The following is a 27,325-nucleotide window of genomic DNA, read 5'->3' as shown; positions in this document are numbered from 1 at the left end:
ATGCATGGCATTTTTGTTAAAGAAACTCAGATGTGCTCAGACACAAGGGATGGCATTCTTGTATTTATCAGTGTTTTAAGCAGAAAAATTAAAAACAACTTTTACACTCATTACAAAAGAACTGTAATGGGGTACATTAAAAATACAGAAGAATTTATTATTTCTGCATGTAGGAGTTGTTTCTTTGTTCCCTAAATATTTTTGTTATTAAAAAAGGGTAGAACAACAAATCTTAACCTTAGATTGTGAAAAATGTATGCATTGTGAGATAGACACCCAACAGCTCTCTTTCTAGTATAGTTCTGTTGCTTGTGTTGGCTGGCTGTGGGACCCAAAAGGGCTGTGGGACCCACAAGGGGAAACATTCTGCATTGTTAACTCATCATCCACGTACAGCTAGGTTAAACTTTTTAAAATGTAATAAAAATTAGGGGCTTGCATGCATCCATCCAAAATTGCATCCATGACATTCTCTTCCCTGCTCTCTCCCTCAACAAGTCCACACAAACCTATGAAAGGCCAGAAATTAGCATAGCAAAGTATGAAGAAAGCTAAAACAATCTTGGCAGAACTTCATTCACTCTGGGATGACATCCTGCAGCCTCTCACTCCACAGATCTGATTTGCTTGTTTTGTAGGCTTCCAGCTCTCCCGTTGTCTAGTGAAGTGATCAATACAGCCCGTTCCTGGTTCCACCCATGGCCCCTTTATACCATTTTGATGATGAAGAGGGGCCAGAAAGCCAACTTAACCAACCAGCTTTTGGGATTCCCCTGGGGTGAGGTAGACAGCTCTGTGTCTTACCCCCTAAGAATGCCTATTATGGGGCATGGATGGGGCATATTTTGTTCCACTGATCCCAGGATGATGTAATGTCCTGTTGAGGATGTAGCACCTGGTGCATCTTAGGGCAGAGCTGAGGTTGGTCTGATTTGCACCTTGCGTTGAATCATCCATAAATTCATGGAGTCACACAGGTTTCCTTCTTGTCTTGCACTGTACTGAGCACACACACCTGCAGCTTGAGCCCATAGTATCTTTCCAGCCAGCGGTCACTTTCGCAAGAGGTGATAGTAGAATGTAACCTCTTCACTTTTAGTTACTGAGGATAATTGGAGCTCTGTCCTGGCCAGAAGACTAGCTAGAGATATGTATCACTTGAGTAGGAGTAACTTCAAAATGTTCAAGGGGACTTGTGGAGGACATGACTTGGTGGATTGCCCCCTCTGCTCTCTTTCTCTTCATAAAGTTTCCATAAAGTGTAAGACATTTGGAGTTGTGGAGTTTGCACCTACACCAGATAAATTGGGGAGGGACTGCAGGCAGAAGTGGTAGTTTCAGTAGTGGGGAAAAACTGCCTTGCAATACTACCAAAAATCTGATGTGAAATGTCACACATGAAGTAAAAATGGCAGACAAAGCCAAATATGCATATTTCACATATGCCCTGATATGCAAATATTGAAACACATTAGTGAAGTCTTGTAGATGCATTTTGCTTGATCAGGGTTGTTACTTGATTTTGCACAATAAAAATCATCTTCTTATGTGTATCTTTGCCTTTGCCCATTTGTGAGATATATTCTGTCCCTGCATCATGTGTTGCTTCTGCCTAATCTAAACAAAAACACTATTTTATTTCCCATGTAAAGTGCAATGCACGCAGACAGTGCTGTGTACAGACATTATAAGGTAATTATACATTTGTTTATATGAAAAACAATCTTGAATTGTTTTAAACTTTTTTTAGAATAAAATGTACTCTTGTAAAATGGTGGATATCATGACCACACTCAAAGGTTTTAAAAACAACTCAAGGCAACTTTCCCCACAACAGTGAAAAAAGACAGCTCAACAGAGGCTTCACAACGACTCTGATAGCCGTGTAGTTAGAGAGGTGAGAGCATAGGTCCTGTATGTGGATCCGCTAGTCATTGTCTTCCTCTATGCCTCACAGAGGTAATCTGACCAGGCAGCTTCAGTGGAATGGCTGTCCAACATTACTCTTCACGTTGTGGAGCAGAGGAACACAGAGCCCGGTACTGACTTTGTAAGGTGAAACCTATCTGTATTCAGTGTGTGGAAACGGAGAGAAAAATTCTCTGATAGGTTCAGTTTGGGATACGGGGGGTTAAGCGAGACAGTGATGATTCTAGGGGTTTGCTTAACCAATAAACCCTTTATTTTATAATAAACAATTCTATCCTTATAATAAACAGTTCTATTTCTATAATAAACAGTTTCACAGCAAGCAATTGCACAGCAAACAGTGATAGCAAAGGGCAGGAGAACTCCGTGCACGAAAAGACAAAATGTGCCACCCAAGACTTTAGCGTTTTGTGATCTCTCCTGGATCACCACATGGCTGCCAGCATGTGACACTAGGGTGCCCAGTTTTGGAGTTCCCCAAAGAAGTTACAAGACAAACACAACAGAAAACAGTTAATCCATACTCACAAACATTATGTACAGGTATACTATTCTGGCCAAATTCAGTTGCCGTTTGCTTAAGATACTGCAGACGGGAGAGAGCCACTGTGAGTGATCAGTTCACAGTGAAGCGGGCTAGTGAAGATGTGTCAGCCCACTGAGCCGACACGACCAAGAGATACGGGGGTGCCGGGTAGATTCAATTCCTCTCTGCCTTCTGCCACCTGGGTTTGAACTTTTATAGTTTCCCCACGGTCAGCAGAGGCTAAGCCCCATTGGTTGCTATTTGCTGCATGACCTTCTAAGGTCATGGCTCAGAGTTTAGCCAACCAGGTGCTCCTGATTTCCCGGGCAGGTATGAACCAGCCAACCAGGTGATTACAATTATCCTGGGCAGTTGCTGACCACGCACCAGCGGGTGGGGTCACTTCATTTCCTTATAAGGAGACAGGTACATGCGGCTCGTGCTGCTGAGTCAACCCTCCCTAGGCTGCCTCTTTATCCACGGGGGGGGGGGGGCAGTGCATGTGGTGCTGCAGACGCCACTATGCAATTCAGTCTCCACACAGTGGTTTAAATTAAATAACCACAAAGTTAGCTTTCACTAAAAGACATAATGAATGAAAACTATGCCATCATTGAAATCAGTTGAAGTTTTTCTGGTGATTTCAATGGGGCTAGGATTTCATGCTAATTAATTTATGAAAAATTAGATTCCAAGCTTTATTTTGAAGTATATTATATGGTTTTGATTATAGGAATTAAAGAGTTTAATATCAATCATTATAGCAAGATAGCAGATTAGGTTATCTATAGGGCTAAAAACCTGCATTTAAGTGTTTTAAAAGGTTCTTATAAAATCCCATATAGGGACATATACTTTTACCTTTCATTAGAGGCAGCACCTAAATAGATCATATAACAGATATTATATGACTGTTAATATCACATAAAATGGTCATTTTATGTGAAATATATTTTTAACTCTGGGGAACTTTAGGTATGAAGGAGTCATAACTTGAATGTGTCCTCAAGTATTTCTATTTTAGATTATACTTGCTTCATGTAAAATAGATAACATACCTATCTATATTTCAAATAATTAAATCTTATAAATATTTTGTATTGCATGAGGATAGGAGAGTGTAGCGTAGTGTCATTTTTGTACTGTGACTAGAAGAGGTTCTAATAATTAAGAAAAGGGTAAATCTGCAGTACATTTTTCTAAGGTAACTGTTGACTGTTTTATATATTTTCATTGCTTGATGAAATTAAATTACATCTTACACTTATTTGCTTGTTGTATAAAAGAGGATGTTTCCACTTATTTACAAGACAAGAATATTGACTTATAGCTATATTACATTAACACTTTCATTGCCAATGAACATAGAAACTATATTCAACCAATCTCATGAAAGTAGGTGCAAATTTTAAAATTTGGAATATTAAAAAGGGTTACTGTGTTTTGAAATATTTTTCTAAAAATACTTTCTAAATTACATTTCAATAAAATTGTAGTCCCCTTGTTTTCCAGTAACAGATAACCAGTTAATAAAATAAAGCAATCTTTCTAATCCTCCTTGATGAGCTCTGTTACTGCTTTAGACAAAGAAAAAACAGAAAAGGCTGTTGTAATTTGAGTTGGACAATAAAAAGTAATCCCATAATGTAAACTGTACTGACAATATAAATGCTGTAAACCAGTAAGATGCTAAACAATATAAAGTATACAGAGTAATATAGGGTGAAATCCTGGCTCCATTGAAGTCAGTGAGAGGAGCTTTGCCATTTACTTGATTGGGACCAGGATTTCAGCCTTAATGTTTAGCCAGCGTTGCAGAAATGTATGTCATCACAGCTTGTGGTTTCACTACTCATGGTGAGTTATCAATTCTTTCCTCACTTCTTTGATAAAGATAGCTCACTTTAATCTTACGTGCATTTTTCTTTCTTTATGCATTAATGGCCTAATCCTGCAAAGTTCTAAACATTCTTGGCATTCATTAAAATCAAAAGGTATTCAAGGCACTCAGTACATCACAGAAGGTGATCAGCACCTTGCAGAATCTGATCCTCAACACTGTACCAGTATTTTGTATAGGTGCATACAGGGTACCATTGTGCACACACATTTTACCATATATCAACAACTGGCATGTAGCTCATTAGTGTGTGACTTTATACAATATATGTTATGTTTATTATATAACAATATACAATAGACTGCAGCTAATTGCATTTATTTAAACTGCTTCACAACTTGGAGCAAAATTGTGCTCAGCTCTGTACAGAATGTAGAAAACACATTTCCTGTTCAAGGAGCTTACAGTATAATACAGTTTACAGTTACACAAGACCCAAATTCCCTTCAGTGATAGGAAAATCTACACCACATGGAGATTTTCTATTTTTATAAAAACAGTACACTTTTTATGGTGGCTGGATAATGAGAAACTTCATAGAAGTAGTGATTTTAAGAAGACAGGAATAGCACTTATTAGTGGAAGATATTCCTCACAGATTTTATAGGGCATGTGACTGAGAGGGAACTGGCATCCCTAATCTGAGTTCACTGTGGCTTACTATAGCTCCAATTCTGGAAAACACTTAAGAATATGAGTAATCCTGTTGAAGTCAGTAGGATTATTCACAGGCTAAAGGGCTTTGCTGAATATGTGCCCTGGTCTATACTTTCCTGGAGATTCGGCGGCAGTCAATGGGAGTTATACAAACTACGCAGAGTAGCTTGCATTACTCACATTAGCTGCTCTGCTTCCCTTCTGCACGCTGTCTACACTGCGCTGTGCTGACAGGAACAGCGTTCTCGTCGACACAGTGCTATGCTACTTGAGGGGGTGGTTTACCACCGTCGACTTCCTGATCGATTGAGCGGGCCTACACTGACTGCTCAATTGATCCAGAAAGATCGATCTGGCGGCGGCGAATTTGCTGCTGTCAGTATAAACATGGCCCGTGTGTGTGTTTCCACAGAGCTCAAGCAGGAGCTTCTTCCATCATGTGGCTCTTCTCCACTGGGAATGGAAGTAGGATAGTAGGTTGTGATCATTGGTTGTTAAAGAGAGGAAGTAGCAGTTCAAGCCTCCCAAAAAATGGTCAGTTCTGAACCTGACTATAAAGGTGAGGGAAAGAAGAGATGCCTCCCCTTCCCAGCACCAAATGCCTAAAATACCCACTAGGTTCCAAAAACCAAAACAGTCTCCTGCCTTCTTCCAAATTCAGAATTTCCAACTGCCTATAGCAAGCTGCCAAAACCTCCAACTTCCCCTCCATAAATTCTACAAAACAGCTAGTGTCAATACAAAAATGTATTGCACATTGAAAAGCTGAGGACAGCATAAAATAAATTAAATTTAATATCAGAATAAGTCAATGGAAGAATACAGTACTGATTTTAAGTATTTTCATATATAATTCAATAAAGACTTCCATTTTTAATGTACTTGAAGCAGCCATTGAATTTCCAGTGTCTTTCATAGAATCATAGGGATAGAAGGGACTGCAAGAGTCATCTAGTATAACCCGCTGACAAGATACATCTTCAGAAATATCTGGTCCACAAAGCTTTTTGATCCTTACTAAACAGGACACGGAATCAAATCAGTTTTCTACAAGAGTTGGTATTTCATTATCAATTACCATTATTTATTGGAAGGCTATTTATGTGGTAGGAATAATTCTTGATTCACCCATGTCACTCATCTTCATTTTATGGGAATTAAAAAACAGATTTCATTACTTTGCAACATCTCGTCAGGAATTTTTGTCAGCCTCCTCTATAAGGGTATGGTAAGGGCTCTAGTCCATGATCAGTAAAATTGCATATATTATATAATTGATAAAACACATAGAGTGTTTTTTGCTGATGATATGGCCTTCAGAAGTCTGAATTCATTTCATGTAGTACTGGTAGTTATGTGACATTTACAGTACCTGCCTGTCTGTAATTAAGAGTGTCTAAGATTTCCACATATAATCTCCATTAATTGTGGCACTTTAGTGTGCTAATACAAAGCAAGGGAATAGTTAATGGATTTTACTGTACTTTGAGCAGCAGTGTTAGGGAGTTATCTTAGGGGAAATTGGTTCTGGGATAGGATAATTTTACTTGTACTGTCTAATGTTTTCAACACATGCTAGACAAGGAAATATATATTGATTATACCACTACATTAGAAGTCTAAAGGGTACTGCAGACATACCAAATGTGGGGAATTGCATATTTGTAAGTAAAAATGCAAAAATAAAGCACCATATGTTGTCTGTGCTGTAGTGATATATATCTTTCAGACATATGTTAGCTCTTGGAATACTGAATGCTCTCTAGGTGAGGGTTCTAAAATTGCTCAGTTTTAGAAAGATAGTTTTGTGTATATATTGAGTAAAAGCCAAAACTCCCACAAAATAATTTGAACCAAAAGATTAAATGGACAACTTGAAACAATCAGCATAGATCACTTTGCATCTAGACACACATCCACAAAATATACAAAAGGAAAATAAGTAAAGCATTGAGAAATAAGTAAAGCATTGAGAACTTTTAAATAATGTAAAGCCTTGCTTTAAATGTAGTCATTTTATTAATTTAAATGGAAAATGTTAAACATGTGACGAGTATTGTATACACATACTATATCATAAATGTGTCAAACCACAAAACGTTTTGATAAAGTAAGGTTATAGGTATGGTCAACAACACAACAGCAGCAAATAATTCAATTTGAGAATGAAAGACAAGCCAGGCTTTCCCTTCTGAACTCCATTATGTCTAGATACTGGAAGAGTGGGACTAATGTATAATTTTACAAACTATATAGCGTTCTCAGGCATATATATCAGTAATGAAAGACATCATCAGAGTATCATGCTTTTCAGCATCATTTTTTCTCAGGCTATAATGACCACCTTCTCAACTGGTATGAGATGCATGTGCAGAGTGCACACATTTACACACCTGTATTTCCATCGCACAGTTGCCACATTTACATTCACACAGGACACAGATCTAGACAACTGAAAGTCCATTTGCAAGCACAACTGGGGTAACTGTGTTCATAAATGTAGGCTTACAAGTGTCATGCTTTTATACACCACCTTTAAAATCTGTCTCTTAAATCTTTTGTTGCATTTTATTTTTTCTTGACTGTGTGCACATTGATATGTTACTCAGGAGGACTGGGCTACTTGAATTGAGAAGAGCACTGAAACATTTGTTATGAAAAAACTGTTAAAAAAATTCACATGGCTTTTTGAACAACTAGAAGAAATTGCTTGAAGTTTAGTTTTTTGGTCTACTAACTTTGGACCCACTCCTGTTGTTCTTAGCACTAGCTGGCCCACTGACTAAATTGTGACTTCTCATGTGAGAAAGAACTGAAATATCAGTCCCTTTAACAGTGTCCCAGTGGTCCTCTGTTGATGTGAGTGTATCAGATATTACAGTAAATTGCATAACTATTCACATGAGCTGTCACAATGAATTTAATGGGTTTATTGGGGATGAGGAGAATATTTTCCTAGTTGTAAGTACACATTTAGTACGGATTAAATTGCAAAAAAATTGATTTGAGAGAAAATTGTAAGGTAGGGAATGTATCAGGATGAAGGTATAAATAAAAATCTTGACAGAGGAACCGTTGATAGTTTTGGATTCAGGCAGTTTATCAAAGTTATAAATAGGTAAGCAGATCTGGGACCTGCTGATCTGAAGGCACTCAACAGTAAAGGTCAATGTGGACAGGAGTTGAAAAAGAGTGCTAATGGAAGTTATGCTGTTCGTCATCCAGTATATAATTGTGTTTGTCTTTTAAAAACAGTAGTATTATCATATTTCTGCAACCAGGGCAACAGGGAACAATGAAAAATATCCAGTCCATTTAAAATGAAAAAGAGAGAGAGAGAGAGAGAAGCCTTTCAGAAATAGATTGTGTCGGAGAAGCTGTTATGGACTGCATTCACATTATGTTTTCACTGAATGTTTTTTGTTAATGGTTAAAAAAATTAGTCTGAAAAAATCAAGTCATTTATTTTTTAAATCTTAAGCTACCTACCAATTCTTGTTTCCTGTAAATGATTTCCATAACAAGATCATTATTTCCTTCAGTCCTCTCACTGGCTGATTTATTTTAGCATGACATCTTTTGCTTTGTCCGTATTTTGGAAGACCTGAGTGACACATTTGACTGTTCATTTAACCATTCCCAGACTATATGCAGTTAGTGTTTTTTTCTCTTTTAAAATAAGCCATTTCAAAGCTTTTGGAAGGATCATGGAGGTGATCATTTCATATAGGTTAAAGCCAGTTTTTGCATATCTTAAAAGTAGAGATTATGAAAGAGAATTAATTCCTTAGTCCCAGTCTTGCTCACATTGAAATCATTGTGAGTATTGCCATTCACTTCAGTGGATAAGGTCCCCTTATATTGTTTCACATAAGAAGCATAAATTTAATTTTAATTGTATTATACAAAATAGGATTATTGACCTTTTCAATTTACAGGAATAAGGGTAATAAAGGAGTTAAGACTTTGTAACATATTTTTTACCATATGGCTCTATTCATTAGAAGTGTTTTGTGGCCATTCCATATTCAAAAGCCTGTGGTAGAATTGTCTACCTTTCCTGATCCACTGAAAGTTGAGGTTTTGGAGGTTGAAACAAATTCTGCTCACCCTACTCTTGTAAGTAAGTCTCTTTCACTTTGTTGGCACTGTTTGTTAAAGAAGTTAAAGAAGGAGAATTAGATTTGACACTTAGTTATAAAAACCCTTCTTCCCACCTTCCTCCCTATACATTACGATTGTGTCATTCATCTTCTAAGATCCTGTCATTGTGTGAAAGATGATGTTCCCTTATCACATACACTGTTTAGTCATTAATACAATATTCAAACCATCTGGGTTGTCTTCTTCTGCCGCCATAACTTATTGGTAACTAAAGAAATAAACTCAAACTCCATTACAAAACAAAAACCTTTGAGTTTCTTCCCGACCAAATACAATTAACTCTGTTTATTCTGTGAAATATCTTTGCAGTAGTCTTAAGCTTCTCTCAAATAAAGTGTCCTCGAAGCTTCATTTCTAATTTTATCTACTCATAATTCAGACTTTAAACTATTCTTCTCATAGCTTCTGTAAATGATCACTTTGGAATCAAGGCACCAAGAAATGTGAATATACAGACACACAGTTACTACTTTTCTTTGGTATTGTTTGTTTTTGGTACGTCAATGTATTTATCATTTTGACTCTTCATGATGGTAGTTAATGGAATGTCATAGATTTAAATATGACAGGCCTTATTCTTATCTCCCATGCTGATGTGTATCAGCTGTAACTGCACTGAAGCTTGCAAAATTATATTGGCATTAAACAGGTGTGAAATCAGAATCGGCCCCAGCAGGTTAAATGAATACTGGTTTAAATAGTGGTTTCTTGAAATAATATTTCAACTGTGTGAAAAATACTTAAATTGCAACAGAATAGTAATAACTCCCTGTATGCCTCACACTTTCATTCCATAAAAGTGATTATGAACAATGGGCCTGTTTATTTCCTTTGTGTAAATTTTGAATTATAAGTACATTGCATGCACCTATTTACTGTATTGGTACAATGTAACATTTCAGAATGATTGTATAAAATTAAGTTGAAATCAGAAGTTCATAGAAATGCTTTTCTGTGTGTTTTCAGTTATTGTTGCCAGACTTTGGTTGTGGTTTAGTTTGGTTTGGTTTGGTTGTGAAACTTAATGCTCCTGTGCTGTAGGCTCAGCATTGGTAGCCACCTGGCAACTTGTAACAGGAATGATATTCAGCCCCTAAGAAACAGATGTATGGACTACCCATCTCTGAGAGTACATTTTTGTGGCTGATCTATGGAGTAGAATTGGCTCACCATTATGACTGTTAGATAAGGTACTACTGCAAGAACAACAAGAGTAGAAAGGGACATATAGCAAAAAAGCTGAAATTAAGTGAAAATAATTATTTACCTCTCTTTCACCAGATTGATCAAAAGTTATATAATTGGAAAAGAATAATCTGAGGAAACTCCCCTCTCCCCAAACAAAAACAATCAATGTACCTATTATGTATTACACTGAGCTAGTCATCATGAGTTTGCTTATTTTCTGAATATGTTTTTCTTGAAGGATTGTTCAACTTCAGAAGAATACAGCATTGCTGCAGCATTACTGCCCCTGACAACTGCGTTCTACAGGGTAAGTTTGTATTGGTCTTAATTTAAGTTGATTACAGTTTTCTTATATATGTTTACATTATTTATATCACTAAAAGGAAGTGATGACAGAGGAAAGGTAGGAAAAGGTAGGAAGCCTGATGCCAAAGCCCACTGAAGTCAATGAGTGTCTTTCAATGAACTTCAGTGGGCTTTGCAGCAGACCCAAAATGAGGTGGGATGCTTGGCAATGGGGATTCTGACCAATCTGATTGCTTTCTATGAAGAAGTGACTGGCTTTGTGGATGTGGTGAAAGTGGTGGATGTGATATACCTTGACTTTAGCAAAGCTTTTGATATGGTCTCTCACAGTATTCTTAACAGCAAGTTAAAGAAGTATGGGTTGGATGAATGGACTATAAAATGGACAGAGAACTGACTCCAATGACTCCATGTCTAGCTGGCAGCCGGTCACAAGTGGAGTGCCCCTGGGGTCAGTCCTGGGGCCGGTTTTGTTCAACATCTTCATTAATGATCTGGAGGATGGGGTAGATTGCACCCTCAGCAAGTTTGCAGATGATACTAAGATGGGGGGAATGGTAGATACCCTGGAAGGTAGGGATAGGATACAGAAGGACCTAAACAAACTGGAAGATTGGGCCAAAAGAAATCTGATGAGGTTCAACAAGGACAAGTGCAGAGCCCTGCACTTTGGACGGAAGAATCCCATACACAGCTACAGACTGGGGACCGATGAGCTAGGCAACAGTTCTGCAGAAAAGGACCTGGGGGTTACAGTGGATAAGAAGCTGGATATGAGTCAGCAGCGTGCCCTGGTTGCCAAGAAGGCTAATAGCATATTGGGCTGCATTAGTGGGAGCATTGCCAGCAGACTGCAGGAAGTGATTGTTCCCCTCTATTCGGCATTGGTGAGACCGCATTTGGAGTATTGTGTCCAGTTTTGGGCCCCCCACTACAAAAAGGATGTGGAGAAGTTGGAGAGAGTCCAGCGGAGGGCAACAAAAATTATTAGGGGGCTGGAGCACAAGACTTATGAGGAAAGGCTGAGGGAACTAGGCTTGTTTAGTCTGCAGAAGAGAAGAATGAGGGGGGATTTGATAGCAGCCTTTAACTAGCTGAAAGGGAGTTCTAGGGAGGATGGAGCTAGGCTGTTCTCAGTGGTGGCAGATGACAGAACAAGGAGCAACAGACTCAAGTTACAGTGGGGGAGGTCTAGGTTGGACATTAGGAAAACGTTTTTCACTAGGAGGGTGGCGAAACACTGGAATGGGTTACCTAGGGAAGTGGTGGAATCTCCATCTTTAGAGGTTTTTAAGCTGTGGCTTGACAAAAAGCCCTGGTTGGGATTATTTATCTGAGGTTAGTCCTGCTTTGAGCAGGGGGTTGGACTAGATGACCTCCTGAGGTCCCTTCCAACTCTATGATTCTATGACTCTGAGGAGAACAGAACAAATAATGGATTTTTCAGTTCATCAGCAAACTGAAAAATCAGAAAAAATATTTAGTTCATTTCCAAAAATGTGCAGAATTTGTCAGCAAATCAGAAAAATCTATTTTGGTTTGTACAAAATTTTTATTCTGATCAGCTTCAGAAGTATGTATGTGTGTCTTCCTCTCCTAAACGTTTAACCTTGTGGTTAGGGTACTTGAACAGGGACTTGAACTCAGGTCTCGCTGCTCCCAACATCCTAATTACCAGGCAATAGGCTCTTATGGGGGTGGGTTGCTCTCAGTTTCTTTTGTTGAAGTTGTTTCACTTTGTATAAATACTTAAACATTCACTGGACTTGAACTCAGTTCTTCCCTCTGCCAAGTGGGTCTTCTAACTACCAGGCTATAGGCTATTCTGTTCTCAGTCTCTCTTGTCGTAGCTGTTCCATTTAGTATAAATCCATAAATATTCATTGGGCTTGAGAGATAGAGAGTGACTACCTGACTTTATAGCCTAGTGATTAAGGCACTCCACAAAAGAAGTGGATTTACTTCTCCTACCTATCAGGTAAGCGGCTTAATCACTAGGGTATAGAGTCGTTCTCACTGTCCTTCTCTTTGAGCCACTTGAGCAACAGCTCATCTATTCCTATGGCTCCTGGTTCCCTTTTTCTTACAAACTATTGGTGAACCTTCTGGTTTGCCTTGGATGTAAAAAGATCCAGAATCAGACTCAGAATTTTCGATGATTAGTCAGAAAGATTTATTGTGAAGGTTCCATTCTGCCTGTTCAATTTTCCTTCTGCTCAGCCATTCAGCCTTCACTTTGTTGGTGTCCTTGATATGCGAGGCCCTGATAGACAGTTTATATTTCCTTTGAAGCATATGGCACTGGCCACTGTCGTAAGACAGGATATTGGGCTTAATGGACCACTGGTCTGATCTAGTATTGCCATTCTTATGTATTCCCTCCTGTAAAAATAACCAAGGTGGTCTAAGTATCATCTTTATCTTAAATAATGAAGAGCAGATTTCTATGATCTCCATTGATTTCAGAAAGCTTTAAGTTCCTTGGCTAGTAAATTTTATTCAGCTGAACTTCTAGATCTTAGATGTGTTACGAAGGGCAGAAGATACTGACTAGTAATGAAAAAATACTTTGCTGAGCATACAGTATCATGAATGTTCAAATGATCTGCAACAAGCTTTTAACTTAATGAAGGAGGGAAAACAACTCAATTACAAGGTAGAAAATTTCAAATTAAATCCTTTATATTCTCAGCCTTCCAGTGGAATGTTTAAGAAATCGCAAAAGCTTTCTCATTTTTAAAAATTGCTCACTAGAGACTTTGGATGTGGACATGACAAAAGGCCCACAATTATATTGCCCAGGTCTACAATTATCCAGTAGAAACATTGTGAGATTATGGATGTTTAAAGGATAATGATCTTCCATGTTTCAGACCTGAACTGAAAAACTAAGTAACTTGACTGCCACTTGCAAAAAACAGATGTTGCTGCATAATAGAAAGATTTTTTTTTTTTTTTTTTGCAGATTTAACCCTCAGATTAAGTGACTGGTCCTGTTGTATGCCTCATAAGACCAAAAATTGTCAAAAATGCAGAAGCAGATTTTATTTTTATTTTGGTTATATTTTTTTTATATAAAATCAAGAGTTAATCTGTTTTTTAAAAATGTTGTTTAGTATGCCAGATCAGCAGGGGAACTTTTGAAGATTGTAAGAACAAGGATTCTATTTGGAGTTGGAAGATGAATGGAACTTTTAGAACATATTTCAGCTTCTCTAGAAGTCTTTCAAAAGTTATACTGGACTGGAACAAATAGGTCTCAGTCTCTTGTGGGTCTTTGTAGGGAGGGCTCTGTATAGGTATTTTTCCTAGGAAATTAATATCTGTGTTTTCTTTTTCTTTTTTTTTTAAACCCTCCTTATCCCCATTATTTATTTGGTACTACTTCTAGAGAGCTGCACAGAGTCAGGGCACCTGGTGGGTGTTCCTCCATTTCTGACTTTGGGGAGAAGACACCATCAAATACTGTCAGGCGCTGATTCCTAGTAGTCGTTCCTAGTGGTTGGAGCGGAGGCCAAAGCTGCATTTAGGATCGGGACTGGGCCAAGGATGGGACTGAAATGAAGATCTGGGGACAGGTCGGACTCAGAACCGAGATCAGAATCAGTATTGTAGCTGGAGTCCAGGTATAAGCCAGGGGTCAAAGCCAGGTGAGCAGAGTCCAGCGACAAGCCAAGTCAGAACTGTAGCTGCGGTCCAGCTATGGCCAAAGGTCAAAGCCAGAGTCCAAGGAGGGTCAGGAAGGAGAGGCATGGCTGTAGAGGGTCAGTAACAGGTCTGGAGCAAGGTCAGAGTGGAGCAAGTACAAAACTTGGGGTATGTCTTCACTGGTGGCGGCAAATTCACCACCATCAGATTGATTTATCCGAATCGATTGAATGGAAATGAAGACCCGCTCAATCGATCTGGAAGTCGATTCAATAAAACCACCTCCAAAAAAAGCACATCACTGCGTCAATGGGTACTCATTTTCCATTGGCACAGCATAGTGGATATGATGCACAGAACGGACTTTAGGAAGTTGACGTAAATAAATAGCTTGCATAACTCCCATCGACTGCCGCCGAATTTTCTCGTAAGTATAGACCAGGCCTGGAATGGGCATGGGCAAGGCTGGGGCAGAAACAGGCACAGGATCAAGAACAGACTGGGAGTCTTGAGAGTGAGGCACTGCAAGGCTGCAGGAGAGTTCCTGGCCAGATAGTGCTGTTGCACAAACTGATCTGCAGTTTTGGCGGAGGTGGGAAAATACCTGGGTCTAGAGGGTCATCTGACCCAGACTGTACTCCAGGAGAGGCTGCTGCTGCACACCTAAATACTCAGTCATTGTAGACTGAAGAGTAAGTTAGTACAGCTGAGGTGTTGCCGCATGGCTGAGTGCTGACTCTCCGCAGCTCTATTGGAGGGGCAAGTGAGCAAAGAGCCCCAGTTTGGCTGTGGGTTTACCTCACAAATACTGCCGTTCATTTTATGTCCTCACCTGTGTTTCTGTCAAGGACTTCATAGCTTATGAGATGATAGGCTGGAAAATTCTCATCTTTCTTCATCTGGGCTCCTCTTTATAGGAAGAAGCTGGAAGAATAAAAGCTTTCCAGTTTCTCTTTAGACAAGTTGCTATCTGTGATCAGGCCAGAGGGACATACAAACTGCAAACTAAGCTAGGGAAAATTGTTTGGGGGGTTATTTTTTCCTTATTAAAATGTATCCTGGTACACATATACTAGATTTGCTATCAGAACCAAATATATGTTATCGCTTTTCTTTCTATATTGCTTATCACTGTTATTAGCCATTTTTATAGTATAGATTTTTTTCTCATTATCTTATTTCTCTTTAGCAAAAAGCAATGTAGAGGCCATTGGCATTCTGATTCTGTTGCACCCATTTTGCTGAAAATCCATACCCTGAACTGTATGCTCACTGTTTAGTGTTAAGCACTATGATTATTTTCACATTTTTCATAAATGCAATTTTAGTAGTGCTTGTAATTATATGCTTCTTTTATTCATGTTTTTGTTATCACTACTCAGTATAAAATGTAATAAGTATTTTAAATACTCTTTGAAATTGTCCATCCAAGCACCACAATCTTAATGATAGTTAAAAAATCTGAGGCCATGAGTAAACAGGATCTTAGACGTCTAAAGGGTACTTTATGTCATTCTCCAGAGGTACCCCTTTGTGTCTTATGTGCAGTTTGTACTAGTTAACGAAGTGGTTGTATCCAAAAAAATTACCAGTGAGATAACCCCTACAATAAATCTAAGGATGCTGTAAAATTTAGTTTAAAAACATTATATTTACAAAACTGCTAAATATCTTCTCAGACTTATAACTAAAACTCAAATGTACTAGTTTAATATCTGGTTTATCCATGGGTCTGGGGATCATTGTACCAATATATCCTGAAATTTCAGTGGAATGGAATTTTCCATCTTTAACTATTATAATCTTATCATTATCATATTTCCTGTTGCTTCTAATCAAACAGCAAAAAGGAGTAATCCAATGTCTCAATTCCATATCTAAGGTACTGTGCATAAGGAAATATTAGGTTTCAGAATGTGCATCCAGTTGAATTAGCTGATAGGCTAAAATTATTATAGGAGAGGCATTTAGCTGGAAGTATACCAGAAGTTTACTTTACTATCTCTTCGTTTAATTCATAAAGCAGAAATGATGACAACTCAACAGTGGAACTGTTGTATTTACTTGTCAGGCATATTTACTGTATATGTATGAATGCTGTAAAGCTACAAGTACTTGAAGTATATAAATATTGCAGCAGAAGAAGTATTATTTAGGGTACTCCGAAGAGGCATAAAGAGGTTTTGGAATAATAGATGCAATCAAGAAGAGGAAAAATTAAGCTGAATAACTGGCAAAATTTACTTAATGATGAGGTTTGTTAGACTTTAAAATAATCTTCCAAAGGATGTGGTAAAAGTTCCATCCTTTGAGACGTTTAACAGTATATTGAAATATATTAAATTAAAAATACATTGTCGGGAACAAATTTGTCCTGGCATGGAGTGAACAGGGTAATCTAGTAGGTCTTTTCAATCTCCTAATGTCTCTGATTATGAGACATTTACTCTAGGGGATTACTACAGGTATTTAATTAAAATAACAAGACAGATCATTTCAACTTGCAGAGTGCTGTGGCTTTGGTCTTTGGGATGTCCAGTAAAATTCCAAAATTTCAATAGTTAATGCCCAAAGACAAGGCTGTTGTGAAACTTGATAGTACAGGATGTGATTGCAGAAGTATACTAACTCATAGCTGGCAGCATTACATTCATAGACAACAAGTCAGTACTAGATACATATTTGCGGGCTAGAAAAATGCTTTACAATTTTTCTACAAAAATCACAATGCTTTTTAAAAAACATTTAACATACTAGACATATGTTAACAGAATATGACTTATCTGTGACAGCAGTCCTCTTCACTGTGTACTGTAATGGCATATAAGCAAACAAATCCTTTGTCTCTGGGTCAGAAAAGGTTTTAGCTTACTGTTAGTAATTCTTATGGAATTTTGTTTAAATTTTAAGCAATATAAATAAATAAAACTTATTTATACATGGAGATAAAAATATATTGTCCAAGGTTTTAGTTGCAGATGTCCTCAGTTATCTGTTCTTTATTTGCTTTCTAATATAGTGTTGTATAAAATAAAAAAGTGTAGTATTCTCCTGGTAGATGTTTGTTGATAGACAAAGAAGTATTTCACTTAACTGACTTCCATGAAGAATGCTACAGTACGTGGGACATTTTCCTTTACTTTTTTTTTGTAATAACACCAAACATTTTGTGGTACCTTATATCTTCAAAGTTCTTTACAAACATAAAAAAGCCCAAAGCAGCTGCCACAGAAGTCAAGAGGAATGAGGCCCCAAATTCATTAAACCTGTAATTAACTCACTTCTGTTATATTTTTCCTCTTTGTATGGGGCTTCCTTCCTATGAATTAGGAACATCAATACTGCAAGCAGTTCCATGACAAATACAACTGTGTTGTCTTTGGCTGTTTAAAAGTAGGAGTAAGTTCAACAAGGGAGAAAGTCTTCTCCACAGAGACCTTTAATTATACTTCCTAAGTGTATATTTTAGCTTGACTTTTCTGGTGAGGAAGGCTAGCAAGCAGCTTTCTTCAGATCTGACAACTCTAAACTTTTCCATTAACTTTTGCCACTATGATGAATGAATCCAATAATTTCCTTTTGTAAAGATAAAAAACTTACACCTAGCTTCAGTGAACCGGAGGTTCAGAAACCCAAAACGATTTTGAGTAGCAGCACATAGTATTATGAATTTTTATCATCCTTTCTGGTACAATTCTAATTCTAATACAAACATGAATTTAATTTTGTGGCAGCAGACTGTGAAATGGCCTACAAAACATTAAAACTTCTATACATGTTTCAGTATTTTTAATTTTTCAATAAACCTTACAATGTATGCACTGAAAAAAAAATTAACGTTTTAAGACAAAATTTGTCTCTTATTACCTCTGTCCAATTCTGGGGTTGCCTTTTCAGTGAGTTTCATTTGGGGCCCACTATTTCTGGGGGCCAAATTCTGCTTTCACATATACATTCAGGTCTCGCATTGATTAATGTAATCTAGGAGTTCTTCATCCTTAAACAATGTGGATGAAATTCACACCTGTGTAGACAACCAATATAAGCCCTGTGCACCATTTAAATCTCATGTAAGCAATCAAAATAGTGCTTCAGTGGTGTACAGGACTTGTGGTAGGGTCTTCGCACTCTGGTGAATTTCACCCACATATATCAAAGTTATGCCTTTTAAAGTCTAAAGAAATGAATTTAGATAAACAAGAAATACTGATCAGGACACACAGAAGAATGAAATACATCTATGGAGATGCATTTTGAAGTGGACTTTACTAATTTTAACTTTAATGGAGGAGCTTATCTCACCTCCCCTAAAATACCATGCATTTACATTAGACCACTTCAGTGTTAAGTGATCTCATTCTAAATAGCCAATATTCTGGGTTTGCTCCTTCATCTGAACCCCTAGGCTTCAGACCAATTTGGAACTGTCTTACTCTTCCCCCAGAAAGAGGGTCCACTTCAAGATGTACCTCAAGCCAAGTCTATACTACAAATTTTTGCCACTATAGCGCTATCAGTTAGGAGTATGAAAAAAATCACACCTTTAACCAGCATAGCTATGCCGGCAAAAAAGGCCATGAAGATGCAGTTTATACTGGCAAAAGAGTTGCCAGTGTTGTTCTTGTCATTCAGGGAGGTGGTTAAACTACACCGGCAAATGAACACCTTTTGCCAGTGTATACAGTATGTCCACTAGGGGGTTTTACCAGTATAGTCATAGAATCATAGAAATGTAGGGCTGGAACAGGCCCTGAGAAGTCGTCTAGACCAGCTGCCCATGCTGAGGCAGGACCAAGTATACCTAGACCATCCCTGATAGGTGTTTTCCAACTTTTTCTTCAAAACCTACAGTGAAGGGAGTTCCACAACCTCCGTTGGTAACCTATTTCAGTGCTTTAATTATCCTTATTGTTAGAAAATTTTCATAATAGCTAACCTAAATCTCCCTTGCTCTAGAGATTAAGCCCATTATTTTTCTCCTACCTTCAGTTGACAGGGAGACCAATTGATCCCCATCCTCTTTATAACAGCTCCTTAACATATTTGAAGACTGTTACTGGGCCACTCCTCGGTCTTCTTTTCTCAAAACTAAACATGCCCAGGTTTTTTTTAACATTTTCCCACAGATCAGATTTTCTAAACCTTGTATCATTTTTGTTGCTGTCCTCTGGGCTCTCTCCAGTTCGTCCACATCTTTCTTAAAGTATGGCACCCAACACTCGTGTACTATATCAGTATATATGAGCAAAACCTTTGTAGTGTAGACTAGCCCTCTGTCTACAAAGATGTAAGGTGTCCTCTTCCTCCTAAATGATAATAGATTCCACCAGTTATTTTTTGAGTCTCTTACTCATGTTTACGTCTGGGAAACCCTTTGAGCCTCTCATCCACAAGTTGGCAAAATTCTGAATTCCACTTATAAAAGTACAACATTTAAATTCCTATTCCTACTTCGTATTAGCCTAAACCTGGCCTCCATGTTGCTCAAGGAAGGCAAAAAACCATGAAACAGCTTACCAATCTTGCTCCAAAGGAAAAAAATCCCTTCCTTATCACAAAAGCTGACAATTGATCAGACACAGAGTATCTTGGAAACACAGTTCCAAGTATACCTCTTTATAGGGCTAGGCAGCAACAGAATGGCTGCCGCATCCCTGAGAGCTTCATGTACAGAAAAGGGTGTTCCATGAGAGGCAGTTAACTACTGTTTCTCACCACCCCAGACTAGACAGTGGGCAACGGGGATAGGCAGGAAAATCTCTCCACCCTTCTCACCCAGAAATGATCTCCATGTGGGTTGATATTGAAGGAGGAAAGCTCCAGAGCAGTTGCCCCTCCCTCCCCCCCCCCCCCCCAACCGCTTCACTCAGGACCATAGGGTTTGTCTGTCACCTGGCAGTCTGATCAAACATTCTTCCTTCCCCCTGACCCCTGCTGAGGTGGGGATGGGGGGCATTTTGATGCTACATTCTGTTGATGAAGATCCTGATGCAGTAAGAATTTTCTAGTTTCCAAGAAATAGATTTCAATCCTGAAGCTTGATTTTTATGTTGGCTTGACTTCTGAGTTCAAATAATGTAACTTTGAATTATATATAGTAGCCTGTATAGCTACATCTCTGTATGGAAAATTACGTGACATGACAGATTATTGACCTAATTTTCAAGTTTTGTTATTCAGCATTCATAATAGTGAATATTTCATTCACCCATAAATAATTAAAGAAAATAACATAATGAAAAACATTCCCCTTTTGAAAGCCAAATTTATCTGTTTTGTATAGAAAATTTAGGGCTTTAAATTTTCCATAGTAATGAGCGTTCTTGTAAATTTTGATGACTAGGATGATCTTGCTATTCAGCATCCCAAGTGTATCATCTAGAATTCTGAATCAGTGAATGTTTTTAATGACTTGATTTAAAGCACTTGTCAGTGATTATCTTGTTTTGGCAAAAAAGTTATGTAGTAAGCTATCTCATGTCTTGGATATGTTACATAAAAATCAACATATACCATTTAAGGTAACACATTTAGATGCTTCAGTGACTAATTACTTCATAGATTGCAATACGTGACTAAATTATGCAATTGACCTCATTTGTTGTTCAAGATATTGTGTCACTCCTTGAACAAATGTTTGCTTGGCCAACAGAGCTACAAATTTGCTTGTAATGGATTCATCCAAATGTATCACTTGACGTTTTGTTGTTGTTTTTTTCCACTTGTGAGCCATCCAGTCTCCAGTAAAATTTAAATTGGACACTGATGACAATTTTGAATCTAAATCTCATAGTGAAACATTGGAAAAATATTTTGCAAAGATGGACCTTAGGATTAGCAGGTTAATTCATCCACCCACTCTTATTTTTATATTGAGTCCCCAGGCAAGGCATTTTGTCATGACATTGCTTACTTTAGTTGAAATAAAACATTTTGGTAATGGAATTGGGGAAAACAGACATCCTGTTTCACTCATACAATTTTTAAAAAATGTACAAAAAATTTATTCAGTTGCAATGTGCAGTACTTTTTATAGAACATGGACCCTTTTTTCCACAGCATTTGAGGAAGGGATTCACTGGTGGTTCATTATTGGATTAAGAGAGAGGGTCTATTAAAGTTCAGAGAAAACATTTTAAAGAAACACCTCTCTATCAAAAATCAGTCATGATATGAGAAGTAAAATGAGGGATGGGAAAAAGGGGTAGTGGTAGATTATTAAATATGGGGCAAACAGTATTCATACTGAGACACCATATAAATAATTATGATGGTTCTTCTTTGAGCTATTGCACATTTATTCCACTTTAGTCTCCAAAATCGAAGATTTTTCCCTCAGCAGTACCCGTTGGGGCATTAAATGCCCCCTCTGCTGCCTTGTGCTGCTGCATGATGGTATGAAGGGTGGAGCCATCTCACCCACTCTGCAGTTCCCTCTTACTGCCCATGATTGGTAATCAGAACACATCAGCTTGTTTCTGCAAATTTACAGGGAATTTATCCTGTCTTTCTGTGATTAGTTGGTTCTTGTTAGATGTTAGTTGTTTAGATTAGTATGTTTTATTTGTTATTTTTCTTCGTTATTTTGTTGGAGCATTGGTTCTTTCTTGTTATGGGATGTTGATGCTCAGAACCCAGATATGCTTCGATCTTGAGGGTTTAAGTCATGTGATGGCTGCAAAAGATCAATGCCATTAAGTCAACCTCATTCCACTTGCCTAAGCTGCCTCGGTGAGGGTCACATTAGGGACTGCTACCAAATTTATAGAGACTTTAAGCCTGAACAAAGAAAGAGAGGCAAGACTGTGCCACATCCCTATGGAGGCTTTCCTGGATCTGGCTTCTGAGCCATCCTGCTTAAGGAGTGCACGAGTGCTTTGGCATCACTGAGGAGTACCCCTCCAGACATTGCCTGGGAACATCAGCACTGATCCCCTGAGGCCAAGGAAGAAACACAAGAGATTGGAACAGTCCAGGGAGCCAAGACTTAGCTCCATTAGATGATTGAGGTTCCAGTAAGCACTCAGGAGGTCAGGGAAGAGGGTCTGACTTTGCTGGCAAGAAACGCTCTCCAATACCAACCTCATCACATAATGGATCATTATCTCTGGCATCAGTACCTGGGCTATTGAGACTGACCCCCACCATGGTACTGACTACTTCTGTGCAACAACATCAGCACCAGGAAAATCTCTCAGTACCAATGGTGCTGGAGACATATGTAGCAACGCAAGACTTGCACTGTTTTTCAGTTCCAGACTCCATGATAGTATAGGAGACAGCTCATTTAGTGTCACAGTTCAGGGCAACTGCACCTGTGTTTCCCCTTAGTGGTCCGGCAAGGACACCCACTCTTAGGTTTTTAGCTCCCCAGCCATTGCTTTCTTGAGTGCAGATCTGCATCTCACTCCCTTTTGACCAGGGTATTTCCAGACTGCACAGTTCCTTGCCTTCACTGTATTATTCCTAAAAGAAACAGAATGTCCAAGCTTGCTTTCTTTTCAAAGACTGAAAACAGAGTGATTATCAACAGTTACCACACAGCTCTTTTTATCCAAGCCTATTTTATTCTTAAAGTAATAGCACTACAGAGAAAACATATTTAAAACAATAAAGAACCTACATTCATGCTAACCAGCTTATCAGAGATCACCCCAACTCCAACACTGGGCTCTGGCAGGAGCTGTCCTTCAACACCCCACTGAAGGGTTTTTATTTGTGGTCGCAAGTTCATCACAGTCTCAGCTCAGAATAAGCACCCAGTCTGGTGGGTCTTCCGTAGGTCAAATCCTTCCAACCCTTCTTCAAGGATTGGGGCCCTCTGTAGAGCAGAAATCCTGTCCATTTGCCAGCTCAGGAAGAAGCCCTTGAGCCAGTTTAAAACCAGGTTATTTATCTAAAAATCCTTTGTCTGTAGGCCCCTGGAGAATCTGTTTTGAACTAGCATATGCATACTTCTCTCTTCGAGTGATTGCTCATATCGATTCCATTATAGGTGTGTGCGCGCCCCGTGCACAGATTCCCGGAACCTTTTTCCCCTAGCTAGCTCCGTAGGGTCGGCTCAGGAGCCCCCTGGAGTACCGCGCTCATGTAGCGGCACATAGGGCGCCGCCGACCCTGTGGCCCCTCAGTTCCTTCTTTCCGCCTGTGACGGTTACTGGAACATCTGCCTCTTGTATACCGCAAGTAGCATCCCTTAGTTTATAGCACGTTCTTTGTTATTCAAGTTTCTTGTTAATTGTTATTATAGTAATAGTAGTTAAGTTGAGTAGATAGTGCCCTTAAGGGCTAGAATTCAGCCATGCCTGGCTCCACCGGCTTTAAAGCCTGTACCGTGTGTGCAAAATCCTTCCCCATGAGTGACCCTCATGACCGTTGCCTCCGATGCCTCAGGGAGCAACATAGGAAGGATAAATGTTAGGATCTGTAGGTCCTTCAAGCCCCGGACCCAAAAGGAGAGGGACACAAGGCTGAAGGTGATCCTGATGGAGTCTGCACTTCGCCCGGACTCCGAGCCGTCGCGTTCTCCTGCGGCACCAAGCGTCTCCTCGGTGCGGAGCGCTCCACCGGCACCGGCGTGGTCGGTACCGAAGAAGAAGAAGCGGCCAGCGGCCGCACACATGGACTCCCCCCTGTTACCGGGACAGCAGGGGGTACAGCAGGAGATGCCCCAGCCATGTGCCGTGGAGAGTACTCGGGCACCGGCATCTCCCCGCAGGGAGCCTCCCCCGACTCCTGGGGGTGGGGGAGCGCCCCTGCAAGGGCCGTTGAAGCTGGAGGTGTTCGCTGCGGCATGCGCCCTCATGGGCCTGCCCATGCCTCCGTCCCCCCCTCAGCCGAGGGTTCCGGGACTGGCGTCTCAGGGTAAACCCGCGTTGGGTTGCCCCGGTGGGTGGAGGAGACGGGAGTCAAGGTCTCCCCCCAGATGGTCGAGGAGGGTCGAGAGTGCGGGCTCCCCTCCTCGGTCCGACTCCGAGTCGTTGAGCTCCTCGGCACCGCGGCACCGAGGGCGGTTGAGAGACAAGCGCCCGAGGCAACGATGTTCCAGTTCCGCCTCGAGCGAGGACTAGAACTCAGACTCTGATACTCCGGTGCGGAGCCCAGCTCGGCACCAATCCCCAACTCCGATGCCACCGAGCGCCTCGGCACCACGTGATAGGTCGCGCTCCTGGTCAACGTCACGAAGACTTAGGCATCACCGCTCCCATTCCAGATCTGGGAAGTGTCGCCGTAAATCATCTAGACGGAGGAGGCGTTCCATCTATAGCTCCTCCAGCAGCTCATCTCCCCATCGGCACCACAGACGCCAGCACCGGAGATCATCATCGTCCCGGAGCCACTCACCTTCCAGGACCCGCAAGCGCAGGTCAAGTGGCTCAGGTTCCAAGGGGCAACGTGCTGATGTGACACAGCAGGCTCCTACTCCCGCAGCGACGTGGCCTCAAGGCCCCTGGCAATGGCCATATTGGGGGCCGTGGGGTACCCAGATGGGTCAAGGGACCACCTCAGTCCGTTCCTTGGTGGCCTAGCTAGTACCCCCACCACTAACCTGCCCACAGGAGGGCCACCCGCGGCAGCACTGGTACAGCATGTTGCTCGACCTGTCCATGGACACGCCAATCCCGCTCCCGAGGCGCTACGACCTGCTCTCACAGGACCAGGGTCGCCTGCTGCATATGTGAAAATCGTGCCTGCCTGGACTCCCTCCACCTGATGGCATGGAGACTCTGTGGCTGACAGAGGGAGAGAGAGCCTGCTCGGCACAGGTCCAACAGATTCTGCTGGGCAGCAGAAAACCTTCCACTCAGGTTGTGTACTGGGCCAAGTGGAAGTGTTTTACCTGTTGGGCGGAGTCCCAGGGTATCTCACCGTCCAGCTCGCCCATACAGGCGATTTTGGAGTACCTGCTCCACCTGAAGCTCCAGGGATTAGCACTGGCTTCCCTGAAGGTGCACCTGGCAGCTATCTCGGCATTTCACCAGCCGATGGAAGGGCGTTCCCTGTTCTCCTACCCCATGTCAGTCAGGTTCCTCAAGGGGGTGGAGAGGCTATATCCCCAGGTCTGTGTCCCAGTGTCTCCCTGGGATCTAAATCTGGTACTCGCCATGTTGACAGGACCCCCCTTCGAGCCCATGGCTGCATGCCCACTTCTCGTCCTCTCTTGGAAAGCAGCCTTCCTGGTGGCCATTACATCAGCTAGGAGGGTCTCCGAGCTCAGAGCTTTAACCTTGGAGCCCCCCTACATGGTCTTTTATAAAGATACGGTCCAACTGAGGCCCCACCCAGCCTTCCTGCCTAAGGTGGTGTCTCAGTTCCACTATAACCAGGATATCTTCCTCCCCGTGTTCTTTCCCAGACCACATGGTTCGGAGGAGGAGCGGAGATGACACTCGCTGGACGTCAGACGAGCCTTGGCCTTCTACATCGAGTGGACCAGGCCGTTCCAGAAATCAACGCAGCTGTTCGTGGCAGTGGTGGACCGGATGAAGGGCTCAACTGTCTCCACCCAGCGCATCTCCACCTGGAATCACGCCTGTATTAAAACCTGTTACGAGCGGGCGAAGGTACCACTTCCAGGAGCTGTGACAGCGAACTCAACCAGAGCCCAGGCCTCATCTGCGGCCTTCCTGGGAAGAGTGCCCCTGCAGGACACCTGCAGAGCAGCAACCTGATTGTCGGTCCACACCTTCATGTCCCACTACGCCATCGTGCAGCAGGCGAGAGTGGACGTGGGATTCGGCAGAGCCGTGCTGATGAGAGCAGCTCACCATTGACTCCTCCCCACCTCCAAGGTATGGCTATTTAATCACCTATAATGGAATGGATATGAGCAATCACTCGAAGAGAGAAAACAGGGTTACTTACCAGTAACTGTTGTTCTTCAAGATGTGTTGCTCATATCCATTCCACACCCGCCCTCCGTCCCCTCTGTCGGAGTCGGCAGAAAGAAGGGACTGAGGGGCCGCAGGGTCGGCGGCGCCCTATGTGCCGCGGCATGAGCGCGGTATTCTAGGGCGCCTGAGCCAACCCTATGGAGCGAGCTAGAGGAAAAAGGTTCCGGGAATCTGTGCACGGGACGCGCACACACCTATAATGGAATGGACATGAGCAACACATCTCAAAGAACAACAGTTACTGGTAAGTAACCCTGTTTTCTCCAGAGGGGTTGTGGGGATGGCTTCAAAAGACTGATAATAGAGGAATAGATAATAGCATCCCCCTCTTACTAGAGAAGGAATGTACAATTCCACAGTAACATAAACACACAACTGCATTTTAATGCAATGGACCCCAAGAGGTATTATAGCTAATTCAGTAAAGTTTATCTTAATTCCATAAGATTTTTCCAGGATATTACAGGATGGAATTGTCTGTCACATTTGGTACCGGCCCATTCTCATGCCCCAGCTACAGAGTTACCTCAGGCTTATGATTAGCCCTCGGTACCAGTGGGGAATAAAGCTTCTGCACATCCAGCGTTTCTTAATCAGTGCAGTCTTGGGTTAAGTACATAGATGAGACTTTACAGGACACAAAGAGTGGTCACACCCACATCTGACAGCCTCTCTGCTGTTAAGAAGGATGAAAGAGAACATCAAGCTGGAGCAGAGGGAAACAATCCCATAACTCCGATCTTCCTTCCATATGATGTCTTGGTATCCTCTCGCATTAAGGAAACCCCTCCGAGAGAGGAACCCTGGTAACTAGGAAGAGCCAGCTAATATTATGGGGGATTCAGTTTATTAGAAATATAGATAGTTGGGTTTGTGATGAGTGAGAGAACCGCATGGTAAGTTTCCAGCCAGGTGCAAAGGTTGCAGATCTCACGAGACATCTGGACAGACTTATATGGAATTCTGGGGACAAGATGGTGGTCAGAATACATGTAGGTACCAATGACATAGAGAAGGTAGAAGTGAGGTCCTGGAGGCCAAATTTAGGCTGCTAGGTGAGAAATTAAAGTCCCGCGCCTCAATGGTAGCATTTTCTGAAATGCTTCTAGTTCC

The 27,325-nt window shown here is 40.9% G+C and overlaps 1 protein-coding gene across 7 annotated transcripts in view; it reads left to right on the top strand.

Moving 5' to 3' along the window:
* The window catches only part of SBF2 (SET binding factor 2), a 547,042-nt gene that overhangs the window by 363,812 nt on the left and 155,905 nt on the right, over positions 1–27,325 (top strand). For all 7 annotated transcript variants that reach the window (XR_010918455.1, XM_067540773.1, XM_067540774.1 and 4 more), the window contains one exon: positions 10,603–10,671. Coding sequence is in view for 6 of the 7 variants with exons in the window: in XM_067540773.1 (XP_067396874.1) it covers positions 10,603–10,671 (69 nt within the window). In the remaining variant the exon portion in view is untranslated. The remainder of the gene's footprint in view (positions 1–10,602; positions 10,672–27,325) is intronic.

The sequence above is a fragment of the Emydura macquarii genome, unplaced genomic scaffold (genome assembly GCF_026122565.2).
Source record: "Emydura macquarii macquarii isolate MOO-44397 ecotype Brisbane River unplaced genomic scaffold, CSIRO-AGI_Emac_v2 contig_587, whole genome shotgun sequence".
NCBI lineage: Eukaryota > Metazoa > Chordata > Testudines > Chelidae > Emydura > Emydura macquarii.
The sequence above is the reverse complement of the archived record's forward strand: the minus strand, read 5'-3'. Positions and strand labels throughout refer to the sequence as shown.